This window comes from Camellia sinensis, chromosome 1, assembly GCF_055761805.1.
Source record: "Camellia sinensis isolate YWXY chromosome 1, ASM5576180v1, whole genome shotgun sequence".
In the NCBI taxonomy this organism is placed as follows: Eukaryota; Viridiplantae; Streptophyta; class Magnoliopsida; order Ericales; family Theaceae; genus Camellia; species Camellia sinensis.
In genome coordinates, this window is record NC_138961.1 from 173,959,223 (window position 1) to 173,980,365 (window position 21,143).

Below are 21,143 nucleotides of genomic sequence, written 5' to 3' on the forward strand. Positions count from 1 at the left end.
ATTGTGTTACACGAACACTTTAAGCAATATTCATATCCATGTAGTATGGTTTAAAACATAAGAAAGTGTACGATCATTCTGTGATGTGAACATTCACATCATATCATGTGTCAGGAAAAAAAAAATACAATCTCAATGTGCATGACCAACGCAAAATAGCCCTGAAAATGCATATACATATATTGACTGAAAAATATCTGTACAAGCAGTTATATGGACTTGATTTACAATTAAGCTAGTCTGTTCCAATATGTAAAACCTATTGACACTAAATTGTCTCCAATGTGGATAACAGATTTGGGTAACATTGATAGGTGGACACCCCCCACCTATAGGTTTTCACATTGCACTATCTTTCTGTGGTTCAGAAAAATGTGTACTAATGAGTCTCTTATTTGACACCATACAAAGCGATCTAGGCTGGCAACAATGTCTTCACGGTATACATGTGCCCTCATGATGTAACAAACTGCAGGTCCGCAATCCACCCTAAAAATGCAAAATTCTTGTTAGATTTTGAAAATTAGGTGGGTAATGGTTGTGGAACATGTGTACAAATCGATTTTAGGCTTACGAATTTGATGCTTGCTGAGGACAAATGTCTACTGATATGATTGTTTGCGAAGTATTTTGGCTTGATAATTTGGTCCATAATGGTGATGATGGTCCAATGTTGCGCACCAAAGCCTCTATGTAGTCCCTCTGCCAACAATGAAATTTCATATTAGGCACCAACCAACACAGTGCATACGTCCAAGTTCCAATATTACACATCATACAAGTATTATATGTGTCAGCCACTTACCACTATTTGTGCTTTGTCAATATGTGGGTCATATATGCCTTCTCTTGGGCGCAGCGAGTTATAATGCCTCCATACATTCTCTATCATGTCGTACACAACAATTGTCCAGTGGAAGTTGTCGTGTATTGGGAAGATTAAGAATCTCTGGCCTTGATACTCCTTGATGTGTACATCAATCAGTTTGTTTCTCTTGTGCGGGAGGTACTCTTGCATGATTTTTTGCACACAAAGGGCGTACAATGATGTACCTAGTATTTATATCAATGTTTGATGTGAATGATGTGAATGTTCACGTCTGTTAATGTGAGTGATGTGAATGTTCACATGTGCTAATGGTGAGTGATGTGAATGTTCACATCTGTTAATGTGAGGATGTTACTGATGTGAATGTTCACATCTGTCAATGATTAGTGATGTGAATGATGTGAATGTTCACATCTGTTACTGATTAGTGATGTGAATGTTTACATCTATTAATTTGTGAAACAGTCATGCAATGTATTACAGATGTGAATGTTCACACCTGTTATATTATGTTGTTGTTAACATTCACATTTGTATATCATTTAAGTTAACAACATAATAGGCATATAATTTTCACTAAAAATGATGTTAATGTTCACATCTGTCAATGTGCATCTTCTCATATGTCATTTTTATGTTGTTAACATTCACATCAGCCTATCATTTAAGTTAACAATATAAGCATATAATGCTGAGATGAACATTCACATCTATTGAAACATAAACAAAGCAAAAGTCTAGTGGTTACCAAACATGTGCTTGTAAAGATGAATGTTGAATCCTCCAAACTTGGGTTAACTAGCCCTTGTAGTTCAAGTAGAATTTCACCATATGCATCTATCACCTGCAGAAACAAAGGGATATTTACAGTGTCTTTACAGTGTGTGTGTCTATGTGTGTCTGTGTGTGTCTGTGTTTTGTACACATTTACAGTTGCCATACGTTGTTGGTTATTGATTCTTCCTTGATGATATGTATGATGTCATCAAAATACACATCTTTAGTCTTTGAGTCCCCTCGCCACACTAGCAACCTATGCATTGTGACTACAGAAAATGTTAATGTCAACATTGTACATTTATGAAATGATCTAATTTATTAAGTATGTATGTGAACTGAACATGAGAAAAAAAAAATTCAGTTGGGGATATGTAAGATCACTTACTCATCACCGCCGTTCTTGTGCAAATTTTGGACCTTCTGCTTATTGAGTTTGCTCATGCTGGCCCAAACCTTGAGTTTGTTGTTCAAGGTTAACTTTTTTTTTTTGTTGGCTCCTTTTTCTATGGATGTTTGTCTAAATCTTGTGCAATTTGGATTGCATGGGACTGCTCTTGGGCTCCCTCTTTCCCTTTCTTTTGACTAGGCAAGTTGGGGTATTCAAACTCATCTAACCGGTGCTCTTTCCTCACTTTCTGCTTGATGCGCTTTACCCTCGATAGTGGGCTGATAATGTGTTCTAATGCTGTAGTGAGATGCTTGTTAAGGCTGTCATGAGCCTTTTGTGCTTCAACTTGAGTGATAATGTGGACGGACTAATCGTCAAAAAGGTCTTGAAGAATTGTTTTTTCACATTCTAAATTCACGACCAACTTTGTCAGCCGCTGAATTTCTTTATCTTTCCACTTCATGCAATTCTTCATGTCCATGTCCATATTGGATGGGCCCGATTGGTCAAATAGTTTGGCTTCAAGGGCAGCAATCACCCTTGCCCTCAACTCCCATGATTCTTTCGCTTCCCATTGTCGTACAAGACCCTAAGCTTTTGGTTTTCTTTTATAAGTACATCCACAATGTCTGGCTCAGTTGGTTGTGTTATGATGGTACCTCTCTCAGCGTTGGGGGTGTTAAAGCTGGGGTTGATGTCATTTCCAACATCATTTAGGTCCATTACATTGCCAGAAAATCCATCATTGTCATCACTGTGTTGACTATCTTTTTTTTCATCATCAGTGCTTTCATCTTGCTTTGCTGGTGCACTTGACAAAACCTCAGGTTTGGGCTCCATATTCAATTTTGTATGATGGTACATCTTTGCTTTAGTTGGGGATGCCATTAGCTCGCTGCTATATACTTGCAGTTAGAGACATTATGTTAGTTAGATAGTTCCTTGTCTGACTATGTGAATGGGCACAATATTTTTGGTTGTACTTTTACCTCATTTAAACCAAACTTAGCCAAAGATATGGACTTCATGTTGCTATGTAAGGCTGTGAGGTCCCACTTTACACATCGTGGAATGGCATTGGGGTTGCGGGGTTGTAAGATTGTTGTATGCTCACACAACCAGTACTGAAACAAATAACAAATGTCAGTAATGTGAATGTTCACATCAATTAACACTGATGTGAATGTTTACACCAGTGGCCAGTAATGTGAATGTTCACATCAATTAACACTGATGTGTATGTTTATACCAGTGGCCAGTAATGTGAATGTTTACATCAGTTAACACTGATGTGAATGTTTACACCAGTAGCTAATAATGTGTGTTTATACATTACTGAACAGTAATGTGAATGTTCACATTATTGATGTCAACTTCCACACTATTGCCTAGTAATGTAAATGTTCACATCAGTTATGTGAATGTTCCAAATTTGTTTTGGTGCTACCATCACATCAATCTACACTGATGTGAATGTTTACAACAGTGTCTACTAATGTATGCTTGTACATTACTGAATAGTAATGTGAATGTTTACATCATTGATGTCAACTTCCATTCCATTGCCCAGTAATGTGAACATTCACATCAGCAATGTTCATATTAAATATAGAATAAGTTTTATGAGATTTACCATTAACAACATCACACATCCGGTGACTCGTCCTGGTTTTCCATAGTTTTGGCCCAATGAACGCATCAGGGTTGCCCGGATGCTCTCAGCCCAATCATACTCGATCATGTTGTCTAATGGGTCCATGTATGAGTAGAAAGCCCATCCAATTATTTCTCTGGACGTAAAGAAGAAGAGCTTGACGCATGCAAACTAATCTTGCGACCTCTTCATTGTCTTGTTTCTTGGTGCCCTTTAATGCTTCGCTCAGAATTTCTCGTATTTTGGCAGCACTTAACCGACTAACATCCTTACACATCCGGTGTATGATGCCGGTTGTTGATTTTGCACCATAAGAGAGGTCCATCGACTTTGTGCCGCAGTCCACTCCCAAAATCAGTGATACATCGCTTCTAAAAAGCTGGATGTTCTTATCCCCAATGTAAAACCTCCCACAAGATGGCTTAAATGTCTGCACTATACGTACAATGACATCATCATATTTCATGCAGTGGTTGAGGTCAACTTCATTACTGATCAAGCAATCAAATAATGGCCAAAACGGTGTTTTTCCTAGGCACTTCAATTGGCCACTTATAAATTTGGTATCTTTTAACAGTTTGACCAATCCAGTTAAATTTGACCGATAGTTAACTTTTTTCATGTTCACTTTTTCAGGAACAGCTGTTTGATCAGGTTTGGCTTTGGCACGGGATTCGCCTCTCTTTCGCTTGCCATAAAATCTATTGGGAAGACCTGGGTGTTCAAATAAGAACATTTAATTGGCTGAAAAACAGATGATGGAACCAAAAGCACCAAACAACATTCAACAATCAACAGTGATAGTAATCTCACCATTCACATCATTGTGCACTGATGTGAATGTTCACATCAGTGTATACTAATGTTAGTTTACCTAGTATAGTACTGTGAATGTTCACATCATCTATGTTTGCAAAATCAATTCCGAAAACAACAAAAGTTATAGGGCAATGTGTAGACGTCCCCGAACGCCCCGGGAGAATGGGTCCCGTTCAGTTCATTTGGGTTCACTACAGCTCAGAACTCTCAAATTGTCACGGTTCTTAATCTAAACCAAAGAGTCCAAATCCGGCAAATCGTTTTGAGAAAACAGATTTTTTTGAAAGAAGTGCCAAACATGGACTACTTTGCCAGATACAGAGTCGCCACCTAAATGTTTTATTTTGGGGAAATTTAGGAAACCCTGACTCGTTTGCCTAAGGCCACGTGTCCGTCATCACCAAAGTTGCCTCGGCTCGGGAACTTGGGTACGATTGGGGAAGGTCACTTCGTGAGCACCCCCGCTCACCCGATCACCGATCAAAGATCGGCCTCTACTAACCATGATATCTATTTTTGAAAACATTATGCGTTCTTATTCCGGTTATTAGCCTAGATTTACTATGTGATGCGCACAGCATACCAGTATAGACTGGGTCGCCTGAATTTGAACAAAACATTTCATGTTTGTTTGTTTGAAAGATGGTTTGATGGTGCTACCCGCAAGTAGGCTAAGACGTGGATTTGCCACCCTCGGGTGGGCTTAGAAAACATGATTTTGCCACTATCTAGTGGGCTTAAAACTCACAGTGAATGAACTGTTCCAATCCAAATAACCCAACCTTCACCCACAGGCATTCAGGCAGTTATATCACATAAGCAATTAGCCTCATGGTAAGCATGCTATCATGGCAGTCACTCACACGCATGCAAAGATGCTAAAGCATAAAACTTACCGAGTACTCCAAGCCAAAACATAAGCTAAATAGAAATCCATGCATGGTCCTAATTATACAGAAATGCCTAATGCAATACATGCAAAAGTGCAACTATAGCAGGCTCGGCTATTCTAAACATGACATATGAAATGCTACAGCTAACATGTATTCAACTTGGAATTGAAAATACAATGCAGTTAGTATGATGCGCCGAGCCTGGTGCATGCAAAACAGATGAATGAATGCAAACATGCTATCATACTGTATGCTAATTGAAACATGCCCTAATCTAACCATCATAAGCGGGTAAATAAAAGGGAGAAAGACATGGGGTTGGAAGACATACATCACACACACGCACACTTATTACAACATTGCCCTCGCGCAGAGGGTCCGAATAAATAATATACAGTCCCAAATGAATAATTACAGTCTAAATATGTACAAAACCCTAATTAATTAGCAAATTAAATTAGGAAAGCAATAAATTGGCATGCAAGCCAGGGACTGCCTCAAATCTGCTCTAGATGGTGAATGATGCATGCTCCGGTTGCCTTTGTTAGAAAATCCCTTGTGATGCCCCGGTTTGCCTCTGTTTGCAATTGTTCTTGGAATGCGTGCCAAGCTCTGGAAGGCTGCCGATTTCTGATTTGCTGCAACAGAGAGCAACAAAGGGGCATGACAAAGTATTTTTACATATGTATGCACGACTACTCTTCGGGGAGTGTAGTCCTCGATCCTCGTGCCACTAATCACGCATATCAATGCATGATGGCCGAGGAGTCGAATTGCACGACTCAATATGAAATGAATGCACATATAAATACAACAAGACCTAAACTCCATCATGGATAATCCGGAGTGTCGGTGACTGGGAATTGAGACACGTTCTGTCACTCGAAGTACGAAACGTCCCTCGTTTCCCGTGCTCGGGCTAACTCCTATCCCAAACACGATGCAATATGCATGACATGCATGAATGCAACTAATATACAACCTAACATGCACAATGCTACGAAATGGCATACACAATGCGCGAGGTAACAAGGCATACACAATGCTCTAACATGCAACCTAGCATACACAATGCTATGAAATGAAATGGCATACACAATGCATGATGGACTTACACCAACATGAGTGGACCTCAGCCACACTCACATCAGTAGCCATGAGATGAAAATGAGACTCTCGAAATACGTGCATGCATGCACGCAAACCGAGACCAAGCCTAAGGCATCAAATGCCACTCTACCCAATGCATGGCAAGGCATGGAACATGGTATGCAAACATGCAAATTTTAGCGCTGAAATGTGATACAAAACAGCCCCGAAACATGGAAACATGGCACCCGATGCATGGAATGAACCTCGAAATTCGAAACTAGGCACATGGAATGACTTACAGCTATACAAAGCATGCATTATTTGATCATGAAGCATGAATGCAGATGCAAGACAGTTCCAAAACATGCATATTTTCAGTCTATAACAAGTCTTAAAAATGAACACAAATAGGGCTAATCTATCATGCAAAAATGGCCCTAAAAGAGAGATTAAACACAAAAGGGACAGCAGCTGGCCCCAAATGGCAAAGATCCCTTCAACAAAGTTGAAGAGGAGCTCAAAAAAAGGCACTTTACAATTTACATCAAGCTACTAAAATAATCACAAATAAGGCCAAACTATCATGCAAGAAAAGGCCTAAAAGAGGGTAAAGAGACAAGTGGTAGTAGGAGACCTCAAAAAAAGGAGAGCCCTTCAACAAAGTTGAAGAGGGGCTCAAAACAAGATATTTAAAAGTTTATGGAAAAGTCCAAAACAGCTCACAAATAAGCCTAAAATACTATGCAAAAATTGGCCTAAAAGAGAGTTAAAGAGGCAAGTGATAGTAGGAGACCTCAAAAAGAGGAGAGTCCTCCAACAATGTTGAAGAGGGGCTCAAAACAAGTTATTTTACAGTTTGGCTCGAGGCCCAGAAATGCTTACAAACAGGGATACCATATCATGCAAGAAATAGCCATAAAAGAGGGATAAAGGGAAAGGGGCAGCAGGTGGCTTCAAACAAAGAAAAACCCTTGATCAAAAATGAAGATGAGCTCAAAAAAAGACTATTTCTAGTTAGGGTCGGAGCCCCAAAATGCTTGCAAGCAAGGCTTAGATATAGAGCAAGAAAAGACTAGAAAAGGGAAAAAGAGGACTCACCCTTGAAGACCAAAGAACCAGCAGCTTTTGGTTGAAGAAATGGTGCTCCTAACCTCTGGAAATAACCTCCAAGTTGCTGGAATGGAGTATGGAGGTGTGGTGCTATGAGGTGGTGTAGAAATGGTCCAAGAACAAAGGTATTTGATGGTTGAATGAGAGAGATGGAGGATGTATGTATGCAAGGCTCCAATTGGTTTTTGTCAACCCTTAGAAATGGTGGGGAGGTGCTGGTCTTATAGAGGGAGAGAGGCAAGGAAAATGAGGGAAAATGAAATTCAAATTTCCCCCCCAAAAGACCCCCCCTCGGATACAAGATCTGGGGGGAAACAGAGGGTGCAGCTGTAAGGAACCAGGTGAGAGGGTCATGGCCGGCCAGGTTCAGAAGGTTCAGGGGGCCAGCTGGCCACCTCCCATGGCCGGCCGACCAAGGGTCAAAAGGGTCAATGACAATTGCTGGTCAGCCACCTCAAAAAGGTGGCCTCTCATGTGTGCACAACATAACTATGTAGTCAAAACCCAGAAAAAGTGAACCAGGAGAGAGAAAAGCCAACTTTTTAGAGGGGTCCAAAAGGGTCAGGCACAATTACTGGTCGGCCACCAAATATTGGTGGCCTCCCAAGTGTGCACAACACAAATATGGGGTTTAGGGTTCAAGAAAGTGGCCCCGGGGTGGTCAACATTGGCTTTTAAGTGAGGAAAACGGGCGTCGGAGAGCGATGAAGAAATAAAGCTAGCTTTTCAGAACAATTGCTGGCCTTCCACCCTCCTACAAGCTTCCTAACTGTGAAAATAAGGTCTCCACCAAAAATGAACCAAAACGAATGCAAAACGGAGGTTCGGGGGACCGAAACGCGCGGCCCGGGGCCCCGAAAATGGGCTGTTAAGCACCGAAGGTGGCGTTCGACCACGAAGTTGGTCTCTCGGGCCACAGTGTTCCTCGAAAGGGAGGAAATAAGGTGTATACCAAAAACCGGAGCAAACGGAGGTTGTTAGGCGGTCCCGAACCGAGGCACACGGCCGTTGGCTCCGAAAAATCAGAAACCGGGCTCCAAAACAAGAAAAATGGCCTACGACCACGAAACGTAACCTACGGCCACTGAGAGATGATCTACGAGACCTCTCCCTCCATTCGGGAAGAGAAAATAAAGAAAACAAGGCCTGGTTCGCAAACCGAGGCAAAGCACAAAAGAGTCCCGAAGTCTGGAGGCAAGGCTCGCAGTCGAGACTCCGCAACCTCAGAACGAGCACAATATGCAACATCACCAAGCGCTCAATCGGTGACGTCTGAGTCTTAAGATCGGTCAAAAATAGGGTGTCTACACAATGTAAATGTTTACATGAGTGATCACATTATGTTATCATTGGCTAAAAATCAAAGGGTGGAACCAGCAGCACCAAACAACACCCAACAATACAAACAAGTATGGCATTGATGTGACAATGTGAATATTTACATCATATTCCATCACATTATTGAGTGAAGATTGGGGGTTCTGTGGACATCAACAATCAACAATATCAACAGTGACAGTAATGTGAACATTCACATCGTTATACACTGATGTGAATGTTTACATCAGTGTCTAGTAATGTAAGTTTTCCCAGTAATCAACACTAATGTGAATATTCACATCATCTGTGTTTACAAAATCAATTACGAAAACAACAAAAGTTGTAGGGCAATGTAAATGTTTACATGGGTGATCACATTATGTTATCATTGGCTGAAAATCAAAGGGTGGAACCAACAGCACCAAACAACACCCAATAATACAAACAAGTATGACATTGATGTGACAATATGAATATTTATATCATATTCCATCACATTGTTGAGTGAAGATTGGGGGTTCTGTGGATATCAACAATCAACAATATCAACAGTGACAGTAATGTAAACATTTACATCGTTATACACTGATGTGAATGTTCACATCAGTGTCTAGTAATGTAAGTTTACCCAGTAATCAACACTAATGTGAATGTTTACATCATCTGTGTTTACAAAATCAATTACGAAAACAACAAAAGTTATATGGCAATGTAAATGTTTACATGAGTGATCACATTATGTTATCATTGGCTGAAAATCAAAGGGTGGAACCAACAGCACCAAACAACACCCAACAACACAAACAAGTATGACATTGATGTGACAATGTGAATATTTACATCATATTCGATCACATTGTTAAGTGAAGTTTGGGGGTTCTGTGGACATCAACAATCAACAATATCAACAGTGACAGTAATGTGAACATTCACATCATTATACACTGATGTGAATGTTCACATTAGTGTCTACTAATGTAAGTTCACCCAGTAATCAACACTAATGGGAATGTTCACATCATTATACACTGATGTGAATGTTCACATCAGTGTCTACTAATGTAAGTTTACCCAGTAATCAACACTAATGGAAATGTTCACATCATATGTGTTTACAAAATCAATTCTGAAAACATCTATGTTTACAAATTCAAATCTGAAAACCAGAAGGTGGATGTATATATCGGTGATCACATTATGATTGAAAAGCAGAAAGGGGAATGGTATTGCTTACTTTTGTTCCTCATGGTGGGTGGGTATGGTCACTCTTAGTGGATGAAATAAACTCAATCCAACGACGAAGAAGCACCCTCCTTCCAATGTGAACCTTCGCAGCAGTGAGATGAAGAGGAATCTGGGGTCGACGGTGGACGGTGGACAACGACGGCATTGGTGAGGCGATGTGAATCTAGGGTTACTGGAGGCGATGTGAATCTGGTTTCGTGATTCAGTTTTTGTTTTGGAAATTTTGTGGATTGAATAGTTGAAATGGGAATGGGTTTTGGCAGAATCGGTTACACGCGGGAGAGGTGGATGAGGGGTATTTCGTCCTTTTACAATTAATGGACCTAATGGAATATTCAGAAATAGTTTGGGTTTTATGGAATAAAACAGTTACAAATAGGATTTATCAAAAAAGAGCCCATTTAAATTATATCACCTCTCTATTTTTATATATATATATATATTTTAAAAAAATCAAAAAATTAATTTTTTTCCTAATTTCCAAAATAGTATGGCCTAATTTGGGAACATAGTTAAAAGCTAAATTTTGACTTTCAACATATTTTGGGCCATATCACTTTTATATTTTTTTTACACATTTTTTTTATAAAAAATTAAAAAAAAAAATTATTTTAACCAACTTTCCAAAATAATTCAGGTTTCACGGTGAATTTCAATTTTTATGTGTTTAGTAACGTATGTGGTAACTCGGTTCAAAAAAAAAAATTGATAAATTTCATATACCTCCCTCGAGATTTAGTTAAATTACAGATATCTTCTTGAGGTTTCGAAAATTACAGATACCCCCTGAGGTTTATATTTTCATAACAAGTTGCCCCCTGAGGTTTATATTTTTGTAATAATTTGCCTCCTAATTTGTTATGTAAATAGTACTTTCAGAGGAATATCTGTAATTTCTCAAATTTCAAAAGAATATTTATAATTTTGTTAAATCTCGAGGGCTATATGTAATTTGTCAAAAAAAAAAAAAAAAAAAAAAAAAAAAAAAAAAAAAACGTATGTGGTAATTTACTTTTGTGCAAAAAGTAATTTACATTTCTTGAGAATGACATATGTCGGAGAGAAAAACAGAGGTTAAGGACAAAGGCGTCAATGGATTGGGTAGGTCTAGAAGCCACTTAGCTGGCAACCATGGGAGAGAGGTGCTCAAACACTAATACATACTTTAAAGAAAAATATTAAATATTTTATTAAACATCTCATATGAATAGGATTCACACAAATTTATATATCAGCGCTGCTATATACCTTCACCGGAGGTCGACCCCCAGTGACGTGGCAGCACATCATTCGCCGAAATTAAAAAAAAAAAAAAAAAACAAATTTTTTTTTGGGCCAATGAGGGGCCAACACACACGACCCCCAGTAACCCCCCCACTGAAGGTCTTAGGTATTTTTGTTTATATATATGTATGAATTTCACATTCATATTAAAATTTTAATAAAATATTTAATAAAATATTTGAAATTCTCTCTACTTGAAATCCCTCCTTACTCTTAACAAATGCCAAATGGGAGATGGTATGAGCATGACACAACAAGCCTACACCTTCTCTCTTCTCTCTCCAAAATTTCTAAAATTCTAGAGATCCTTGTTTCTTCTATGACCTGGTCTCTCGCTACCATTTTCCCACCACACAAACAAAGAAATAAACAAAAAAATTTAGAAGCAAAAAAAAAAAGAAAAAGGGATAGTAGCCAACTTTCATTTTAATAATACAACCCTCTAAAATATTACCCTTTTTTTTCTGGAAATTTTATTTTCAAATCATACTCTCTCTCTCTCTCTCTCTCTCTCTCTCTCTCATGCCATCTCATTTCATCTCACCAACCGAAAGAGAGAAAACAAAAAAAAACAAAAAAAAAAAGGAAAAGTCAAGGAGAGATATTGTTGTTTTGGGCAGGCACACACCAGGAGGCTGTGAAATCAAATGAAAACTTCTCCTGGGTGTTGGCATGTTGTACACCCCTTTTCTAATCTCTCTCTCAAAATCTCTCTCCTTCCCAATCTCTCTCCCTTTCTCTTTTATTTTCTTTTCTCTCTTTCTCAACATGGGTCCTCTACATTTTGCTGACACGGGTTGAATTCAAATCAAATCTCCACAATCCCTTTCTCTTTCTCTCGTCTTTCTTGCCTGAAAGAGACTTTCCCGGAAAATTCCCAATGCATGGTCTTTAACATCAATATAGAATTGTCTTCTTCACAAAGGCTTAGAACAGATTTGAATTACACGAAATGGGAGACTCTTCTCCAGAAGAGAAGAAATCTGGGTGTGGCCTTTTGAATGCGGTTTTCGGACGCCGAAACATATGGCCGAGAAGAACAACCTCGACCAATTCACTTCCCACTTCGAATGCCAACAACCTTGTCAGAGTTCCGAGCACACCCAATTCTAAGAGGCGGCGAGGAGGCTCTGATGAGGCAGCTTTCCTCGAAACATCGACAGTTTCAACAGAAGCATCACAAAAACAAGTTGACCGAGTCATTCCTAGGCCTGGACCAAACCATCAAAAAGTCCCACCTCAATCTCATCAAAATCATCATCAACAACAACAACAACAAAATAATGCTCCGAAAAGCGCGGTTCGAGAAGGATATGGCCAAGCCAGAAGGGTACCGCAGGGGACAACTGGAATTTCCGGCGAGCTTGAAACCATGATCGCCGATTACCAGCGATCCAAGGGAGCCGGAACGTTCGTCCGAGCTTCCTCCGGCAATGTCATGCTCTATGGCCATTTGGGTAACTTGAGACAACCCGGTGGCGGTGGCGGTACCGGTGGTGGTGCTGATGTGCTCAATTACTTGCCCAAGACGAAAGAAGAGCATTCGAAGCCCAATGGGAGGTACCCGAATTCTGTAATGGGAAATGTGGTGAAGAAAGAGGGCGAAAAACCAACTTCTTTGTGTCGAGCTCTGTCGACGAGGATGGATCCTGAGCAGCTGAAGATTATGGGGAATGAAGATTACAAGAATGGAAGGTTTGCTGAAGCACTGGCTTTGTATGAGGCTGCTATCTCTATTGATCCAAACAAGGCCTCTTATAGGAGTAACAAAAGTGCGGCATTGACCGCTCTGGGTAGGCTTCTTGAGGCGGTTTTCGAGTGCAGAGAAGCAATTCGGATTGAACCATATTATCAAAGAGCTCATAATCGTTTGGCAACTCTATATGTTAGGTAATGATATTATTCACCTCTCTAAGGTCTTAAATTTCAGTAAGTTCTCCATACGTATTGATTCATAATCAATTCACAACTCGATTGACAGTTGATGTGGCTGGTTCGGCTGCTATATAACTTTTTTGTTTTGTTTAATTAATATTTTGGTTGATGATTTTGAAAAAAAAATTGATTGCGCCACCAAATTCTCAATACATATCTTTCAATACTCTTTATATCACTGCACTTCAGCCAATACTAATTCGTCTCCTACTATTTAAAACATGATAAATCATCTTTTAGTTTTCAGATCTTCAATTGTTATTTAGTTAATGTATATTATGCTTAATTGGGCATTACTAGTGTTGTAATATATATTTTGTGATTGCAGATTAGGAGAAGCAGAAAAGGCAATGTATCACTATAAACAAGCAGGTGCTGAATCAGACCCTGATGTCTTGACTAAAGCTAAAAATCTTCAGGTTCGTCTTAGTAAGTGTACTGAGACCAAGATACAACGAGATTGGAACACACTGCTGAAAGAAACCAGGCTCGCCATATCAGCTGGTGCTGATTCTGCCCCACAGGTTAGCTATACACTTCAATTTCAGCTTTAAATGTTATGTTCTGTTTTCAATGTTTGGTGCCACAGCTATGGGCTTGAAATTGACATGAGTGTTTTGTTTTGGTTGTTGGTAATTGAGAAAGATTTTTGCATTGCAAGCTGAGGCCTTGCTGAAGCTGCATAGGCTTCAAGAAGCAGATGAAGCATTGACAAAGGGACCAAATTTTGACATGGATGATTGCACTCAATTCTTTGGGCCTATTGGTCATGCAAGTCTGTTAGTGATTAGGGCTCAAGTTGATATGGTTGCCGGCAGGTCAGTCATCATCAGTGTTTGTTTGTTTGTTGGTTTGTTTTTTATATATATATATAAATAAAAATTTAAAAAAAAAAAAATTCTAACTTAGGTCAAGTTTGGCATCTTCCAAAAAATTCAAAAAGTCAAAAAGTCACTATCCTATTTAAGTCACATCATCTTATTTAAGTCATATCACCTCTCTAATACATCACTTCAAACCCAACCCAAATCCAACTCATATTTCATAAAAAGTCAAAAAGTACACTTATTTAGTCTTCCCAAACTAGGCCTTAGTCAAAGTGCATATATTTATAGGTATACACAGCTATAAAAATGAGAAATAGAGTTGGGCAACAAACTCAATCGCCTTGTTTTTACTATTTCATTAGTTGATGATATTGTCACGTGATATCATGTTATTCACAATATATTTATTTGCAATAATGTTAAAATAATCACATCGTTCTCACTACTCAATTGCCTTATTTATTTTAATGGGTCTATATCTATTTTCATAACAGGGGCGTCATATTAAACAAAATATGAAAAGGAAAAAAAAAAAAGAAATTTGATATCTTAGCATTATTGATCTACTTGTCACAGGCTACAACACACAGAAAAACTGTTACAATGCATTTTTTTTTACCCGAAGTGAACGGGGTAGACTTATCCATATCTAACTGTAAAGCATGAAAGTGCCACTATAGATTGTAGTGTGTTGAAGACGCTAATTGTGTCTTTTTTAAGAACAGCTCAAAAGGTAAACTTACGGATAAAGAAAAGAGTTAAAAAGAAAGCATAAAGATTAGAGTTGGTAAACCTTTGACCCGTTACCCAAAAAGCCAGACTCAAAATGCATCATCTAGATCTCTTTCTAACCAACGATTTTATGCTGTCAGAAAAAGTTGCCAGTGATCAAAAATAAAAATGCATTCGTGGATAAGATTAATTTGGAGTATGACTCGCACTCATGATTTTCAATATTCACAGATGCAGTATGTATTGGGCTTTTAGCCTTTTAATACCGGAATTAATAGATATGAAAATCAAATATATTAGCCAGTTTGCGATACGTACATCGGTTTATAATTGATTCGTGATTTGGTTCACAGTTGATACAATTGGTTAATGATTGATTATAGTTGATTTAGCTACTATAAAACTATTTTTGCTACTGATGATTTAAAAATAAATAAAATAAAATTCACAATTGTATCATTTGATTCGGGGCACATATTGCTCAACATTCCTAATACCACAACCAATAATTTGTCTCTTGCTACCACTATTCAAAAGCCTTGCCCTCATCGTACTAAATTTAATTCTTCATCACATAGTTAATTTTCTAACCACTTCACTATGCAACTTTCTATGCATATAATTTTGTCTAGTGTAAACACGAAAACAGTTGACATTTTCAAGTATAATTTAACATAAGAAGCTTGTCCTATTAATTTAAACTTGTTTTTAACTTTGAATTGTTAAGCCAAGATATGGTTTTTGTAATATATATGGGCAATGGCATATTTTGACAGATTTGATGATGCGGTGGCGGCAGCTCAAAGAGCAGCACGGCTGGACTCAAGCAGCAAGGAAGTGAACATGGTGGTCAGGAGGACACGGGCGGTGGCAATGGCTCGATCCAACGGTAACGATTTGTTCAGGGGACAAAGATACTCGGAGGCCTGTGGTGCATATGGAGAGGGACTCGACCATGACCCCTACAACTCGGTGTTGTTGTGCAACAGAGCCACTTGCAGGTCCAAACTCGGCCAATTTGAGAAAGCAATCGACGACTGCACAGCTGCCCTTAATGTGCGCCCATCTTATAGGAAAGCCAGATTAAGAAGAGCCGATTGCTATGCCAAGGTAACTAACTAACTACTAGTAGCCTACCCTATATGTCTAGTTGTTGCAACATTTTTTGAATTTTTTTGATATTTATGAGCAAAATTTAAAAGGAATTGAATGGTCTTCGGTTTTTATTTAGACTGGATGGGTCTAGTCTAGCCAAATGGGCTAACTGCAGAACTCATTTTGATAATCAAATCTGCTCATTTTTAAATTTGCATGTGTTAATTATTTATGAAAAAAGAAATTCAAATTAATCTTAATAATTTTAGTTACGTGATTTTATCATATTTATATTAAAAAAATGAATGATAAATATAATTTAAAAAACATATTGTCCATTTTTTGAAATAATTACGATAAAAATACGTAGATAATATTATTGGATCAATATAATTTTTTTCACGAATAATTAATTTATAAAGAATTAGAGAAGGTTAGATTCGATCATTGAAATGAGTGCATAATGCTAAGCTAGATTGTTCGGTACTTTAACAAGGACTAGATAGAGAGAGTCATATTCAAATTTTGAAAATACATCTTCCCAACTTTATGATTATTAATTTCTTTTCTCTTTTTTTTTTTTTTTTCCTTCCTAACAAAAGAATTGGATGTATGTTAAATCAACCCCTACATTCTTACATTAAGTAGACGATAGAATCCTAAAGTGAGATATGTGTTTTTATGTAATTAAAAAATGGGATGTCAATGGTGGTGTGGTAGTTGGGAAAATGGGAAGCATGTATAGAAGATTATGAAATGATGGTGAGGGAGACACCAGAAGACGAGGACTCGGTCCGGGGTTTGAAGGATGCCCAGTTACAACTTAACAAACAGCACGGCCAAGTCCAAGTCCAACAAAGTGTCACGACTAGGGACATCAAGGTTAGTGATGGTGCTACTGCTGCTCACGATGTGCCCCTCATAGCCAGCAATGATCATTTTAGAGACTGCATTTCATCACCTGGTATAAAAAATGATCTTGTTGATTTTAATATTTTTTTTTCCAATTGATTGATTTGGAGATACTATATGTTTTAGGGTATATATATAATGTAACATTGTTGAATTTGAATATTATATTGACAGGTGTATATGTGATACTATTCTGTAACAAGCCTGTTGACGGACAAACATTGCAGTTTATGGACCAACTCCGCAAGAGATATAACAACTCTACCAACTTCTTCAAGGTTCTATTCCTCTCCTCTCTTTTATTTATATTTTATTTTTCAATTAGTGTAAATTACACAAAATACACCCCTCTTTATGATATTTGACATATGCAAATGCCACATCTAGTTTGAAAAATTATAAAGGGAAAATATCAAATCAGTGGACATTTCAAAAAATAATTACAAATTACTGATAAATTTTATAAATATTAATAATTAAAATTATAAATTTTTTCATGAATCTGTAATTAATTCTTGAAATGTCTATGGATTTGTAATTTCCCCAATTATAAATTCCTTGTCAGAGTTTTTTTTTTTTTTTTAAAAAAAAAAGAAAAAAAAAAACTTCATAACACGTCAATACTAAAAGCAAATTATGCTACTACTCTCATCTCTGATTTCCCTCGCCTAAATCTCTCTCTCTCTCTCTCTCTGTTTTTCTCTCCCCATAGTACCACCACCATCTCGCCCCACCTTCGTACCACAACCGTAGCCACTCTTCTTCCTCTTCCAATCTCAAATGTTAGTGCAGGGCCGGCCTAATCTTGACTAGGCCTAAGAAGAAATCTCATTGGGAGATGAAAATTAAAATAATATTTAAATGTAAATTCAAATAATATTTATTAGTTTTGGGGGGTTATTTAAAGTTTTTTATGAGACTGTAATATGAAAAGTGCCATAAGTTGTCCAATATAGAACTTGTAAATTTTGGAGTAGTTTTCTAATGTCGACCTAAAAAAAAAAAAATAGAGTGCGGATGCCTTCGACAAACATAAACCAAATTAGTGCAGAACTTTTCTGAATCAATAGGTGAGGGGCCTTTTCTTTTTTTTTTTTTTGAGTTTTGTAAATGCCATATCTAAACTGGGCCTTTTTTTTTAAAAAAAAAAGGCAAAAAATTGTATTATTACTTTTTTGATTATGTTAGGAAGATTGAGATCTTTTCTAAAATGGGACCTAAAGTCTATACTTTAATGACTTTCCCTTTAAAGCCCCTGCATTTGTGGGCAGCCTTCACTACAGATCAAAATAAAATAAATCTTTTGTGACACTTATAAGTCACCTCTCCCCGAACAAAACAAGGCCTTTATCCTGTAAATTTTAGTAGAAGCGACACAGAGGGAGAGAATGGACAGAGAGAGAAGGAGAGATGGATGGTTAGTTGAAATTGCAAAATAGTAGACGGGCACTTCTAAAGGGTAAGAGTATCTTTAATGGTTTGTCATTGGAATTGTTATTGCTATTATATAATAATAACGGTTGAAAAGTTGTGCTCCAATGGTGAATATGACAGTTGTCAAATTTGATAAATGTCAAAACTTGTGCCAAATTTGACACAAGTTTTGACAGCTGCCATATATGTCAACTCAGCTAAAACCAACCATTTTTCTCCCTCTCAGCAAAACAGATAATTTTTGCAAAACCAAACACAAAAACTGTTGGAGCACCATTATTTTTGTGTTTGATTCTGCCAAAATGACATATGACCATTGGAGTACCATTGTTATAATTCTACCATTTTTTACCATTCATTGCCAAATTATAAGAATAACAATGCTATTATAGCATTTGCCATTAAAGATGCTCTAAAATGGATATTTTCAAAAATTAAATTCTTGACATAATGTTGGTTAATCAAACAGTTGACTTGATGAAAGTATTTGTTATGCTATTGGCAACCTCAAGGGCTGAAATGCTATTCTCAAGGGCCGAGATCTTACAACATTTTTATGACCTATTTCAGGTGAATATTGAAGATCATCCATCATTGGCGAAATCGGAAGGTGTTGGCTCATCACCGGTCTTCAAAATATACAAGAACGGTTCAAGGGTAAAAGAAATTCCTGGCAACAGCCATGATTTATTAGAAAGCTCCATAAAATACTATACCACATAATGCCAAAAAAAAAAAGGTATCTATGGAAAACAATCTTTTGAGTTCTCATCCCCCATAAAAATGCCAGAGGGACCAAACATATGCAGAAAAGGAGACCAAAACCATTTTTTAAATTATTTTATTTATGGGAAAAAAGGATAATTTGTGGGGTACTTTTCTGAGTATTCTTTATATGCTGTAAAGGAAAGTAAAAAGAAGCAAGAGAGGGAATAGGGTTGGTTCAACTTTGGTGGCAAAGCCCTTTTTAGCATGGAGTGCATGCAGGATGATGGACTGAATTGGAGCAAACCAAATGGATTGAATTGGAATGGGGGGATCAGTGTTTATATGTATGCTTGAATGTAATCTAGTTTTTGACGTACTTGGTGTTCAAATTTTTTGTTTGATCCATTGTTATTCTAAACTCATTTGTTTAGTTGTTGTGTGTCTCTCTTTATCTCTCTCAAATGGTGAAGCAGTGATATTTTTTAAAGAATAATAACATATAAATAGAAAATCTATGCTTAGTACTTTTTGTATCAATTCATTTCAAAGCGAAGGCTCGTTAAAGTGACTTATTATTATAAAACAGTAAATTATACTATTTATTTTTACATTTTATATCAAATCTCATTTTAGTTCCTCATTTTTAAACTGTAATTGTCACTTAGACTTTTGGTCAATTTGCAATTTGACCCCTTCGGCTAATTTGATATTAAATTATCTAACAAAATTGTCACATTATCCTCACATAAAGCATTTTTAAGTATGAAAATATAGGTTGTGTTTGGTAAGGTTTTGTTAAGGTTTTGAAAAGTTGATTCCACCTCTTGGTTAAAGTGTGGTGTTTGGTTAGAATTTTCGAAAATTGATTTCACACCCATTTTGAAAATAGGTCTACCCGGACGTCCCCCCAGACGTCCGGCCTGTTGATCGGAACAGTGCTGGTTTTTTTTTTTCAACTGTTATTTTTATATTTTAAATAAAAAATATTTTTAGAATTTTTTTTAATTTTTTTATGAGTTTTGAATAGAATTTTAGATCGTGTGTTTGGTTATAAGTTGTAAGTTTTTAAATCAAATATCATATATCATATCAAAATTTTCAAACTCAATTCAAAATTCTTTTCAAAATTTATAACCAAATAAATTTTTCACACTCAAATCATAATTCTAAAACTTACAAATTCAAAATATAACTTTATTCTCAAATCATAATTTTAAAATTTTACCAAACGCAACTGTAATTTTTTTCTCTCTTTCCTCTCTGTTTTTCACACTATTCCTCCTCACTCATTTCTAAGCTAGTCATTTTCGCCCATCTCTGCCAGGATCACCCCCTACTCAGTACTTTTTGGAAATTCGCATAACTTATTCATAAAAGATAAAATAGATTAAAAAAATTAAAAAATCAGAAATTCTCAAAACCACCCTCAATACACCATTGATGCCCATCCCTCTCCCCTCCATCGCCGCCATTCCCTCTGCACCCCTCTCCCCGTTGCTCATCTTCTTCTTCTTGCACCTTAGCACACAACCCAACCATTTCTTCCCAGATTTTCTTCTTTTTCTTCTTACAAAATCCTAGATCTAAGGGGATCACAGTAGTATGGGATATGTTTCTCAATATTTGGTGATAGGGGTTTGCAGGTGTATAAGAAGGGGATTGGGAGGTGGGTTGCAGTAGTGAGAGGTTTGTTGGTAATAGAGGGGCACTAGGGAGTTGGGTTGTAGTGGGAGTAAGTTCAATACTAGTGCCAGTATAAAGAGAAAAAATTAAAATTTAAAATTTTTTTAAGCGTTTAATTAGAAAAAAGGGTGTAAGGAAACTCTTTTTTAACGTAAATAGAATCACCCTAACAATACTCTTTTATTATGGATGACAACCTCACATTTACATTGAGTGAATAAATTATTTTATTTTTTAATTTCAATCTAATTTTTAAAGAGATCTAATTAATCAAACTAAATCAACACAACATAAAAAAATAAAAAATAAAAAATCAAGAGTAAAATTGATACAATTAAAAATATATAAATAAAATCGATATAAGAGACAAAATACATAAACTACAAATATAATTTTTCTTATA

The 21,143-nt window shown here is 37.0% G+C and overlaps 1 protein-coding gene and 1 long non-coding RNA gene across 2 annotated transcripts; one reads left to right on the forward strand and one right to left on the reverse strand.

Moving 5' to 3' along the window:
- Positions 1-296: 296 nt before the first annotated feature.
- On the reverse strand, positions 297-1,018 carry LOC145790323 (uncharacterized). Its single transcript, XR_014329007.1, has 3 exons — positions 806-1,018; positions 575-702; positions 297-489 (listed from the first exon to the last, which is right to left on the reverse strand). It is a non-coding gene; the product is annotated as an uncharacterized LOC145790323 (long non-coding RNA).
- Positions 1,019-11,639: 10,621 nt separating this feature from the next.
- LOC114289386 (inactive TPR repeat-containing thioredoxin TTL3) lies at positions 11,640-19,487 on the forward strand. Its single transcript, XM_028233107.2, has 7 exons — positions 11,640-13,304; positions 13,678-13,873; positions 13,995-14,167; positions 15,685-16,018; positions 16,724-16,967; positions 17,090-17,193; positions 18,920-19,487. Exons 1-7 carry the CDS (start codon positions 12,367-12,369, stop codon positions 19,070-19,072), a joined length of 2,142 nt encoding a protein of 713 aa, XP_028088908.2. The 5' UTR covers positions 11,640-12,366; the 3' UTR covers positions 19,073-19,487.
- Positions 19,488-21,143: the final 1,656 nt, after the last annotated feature.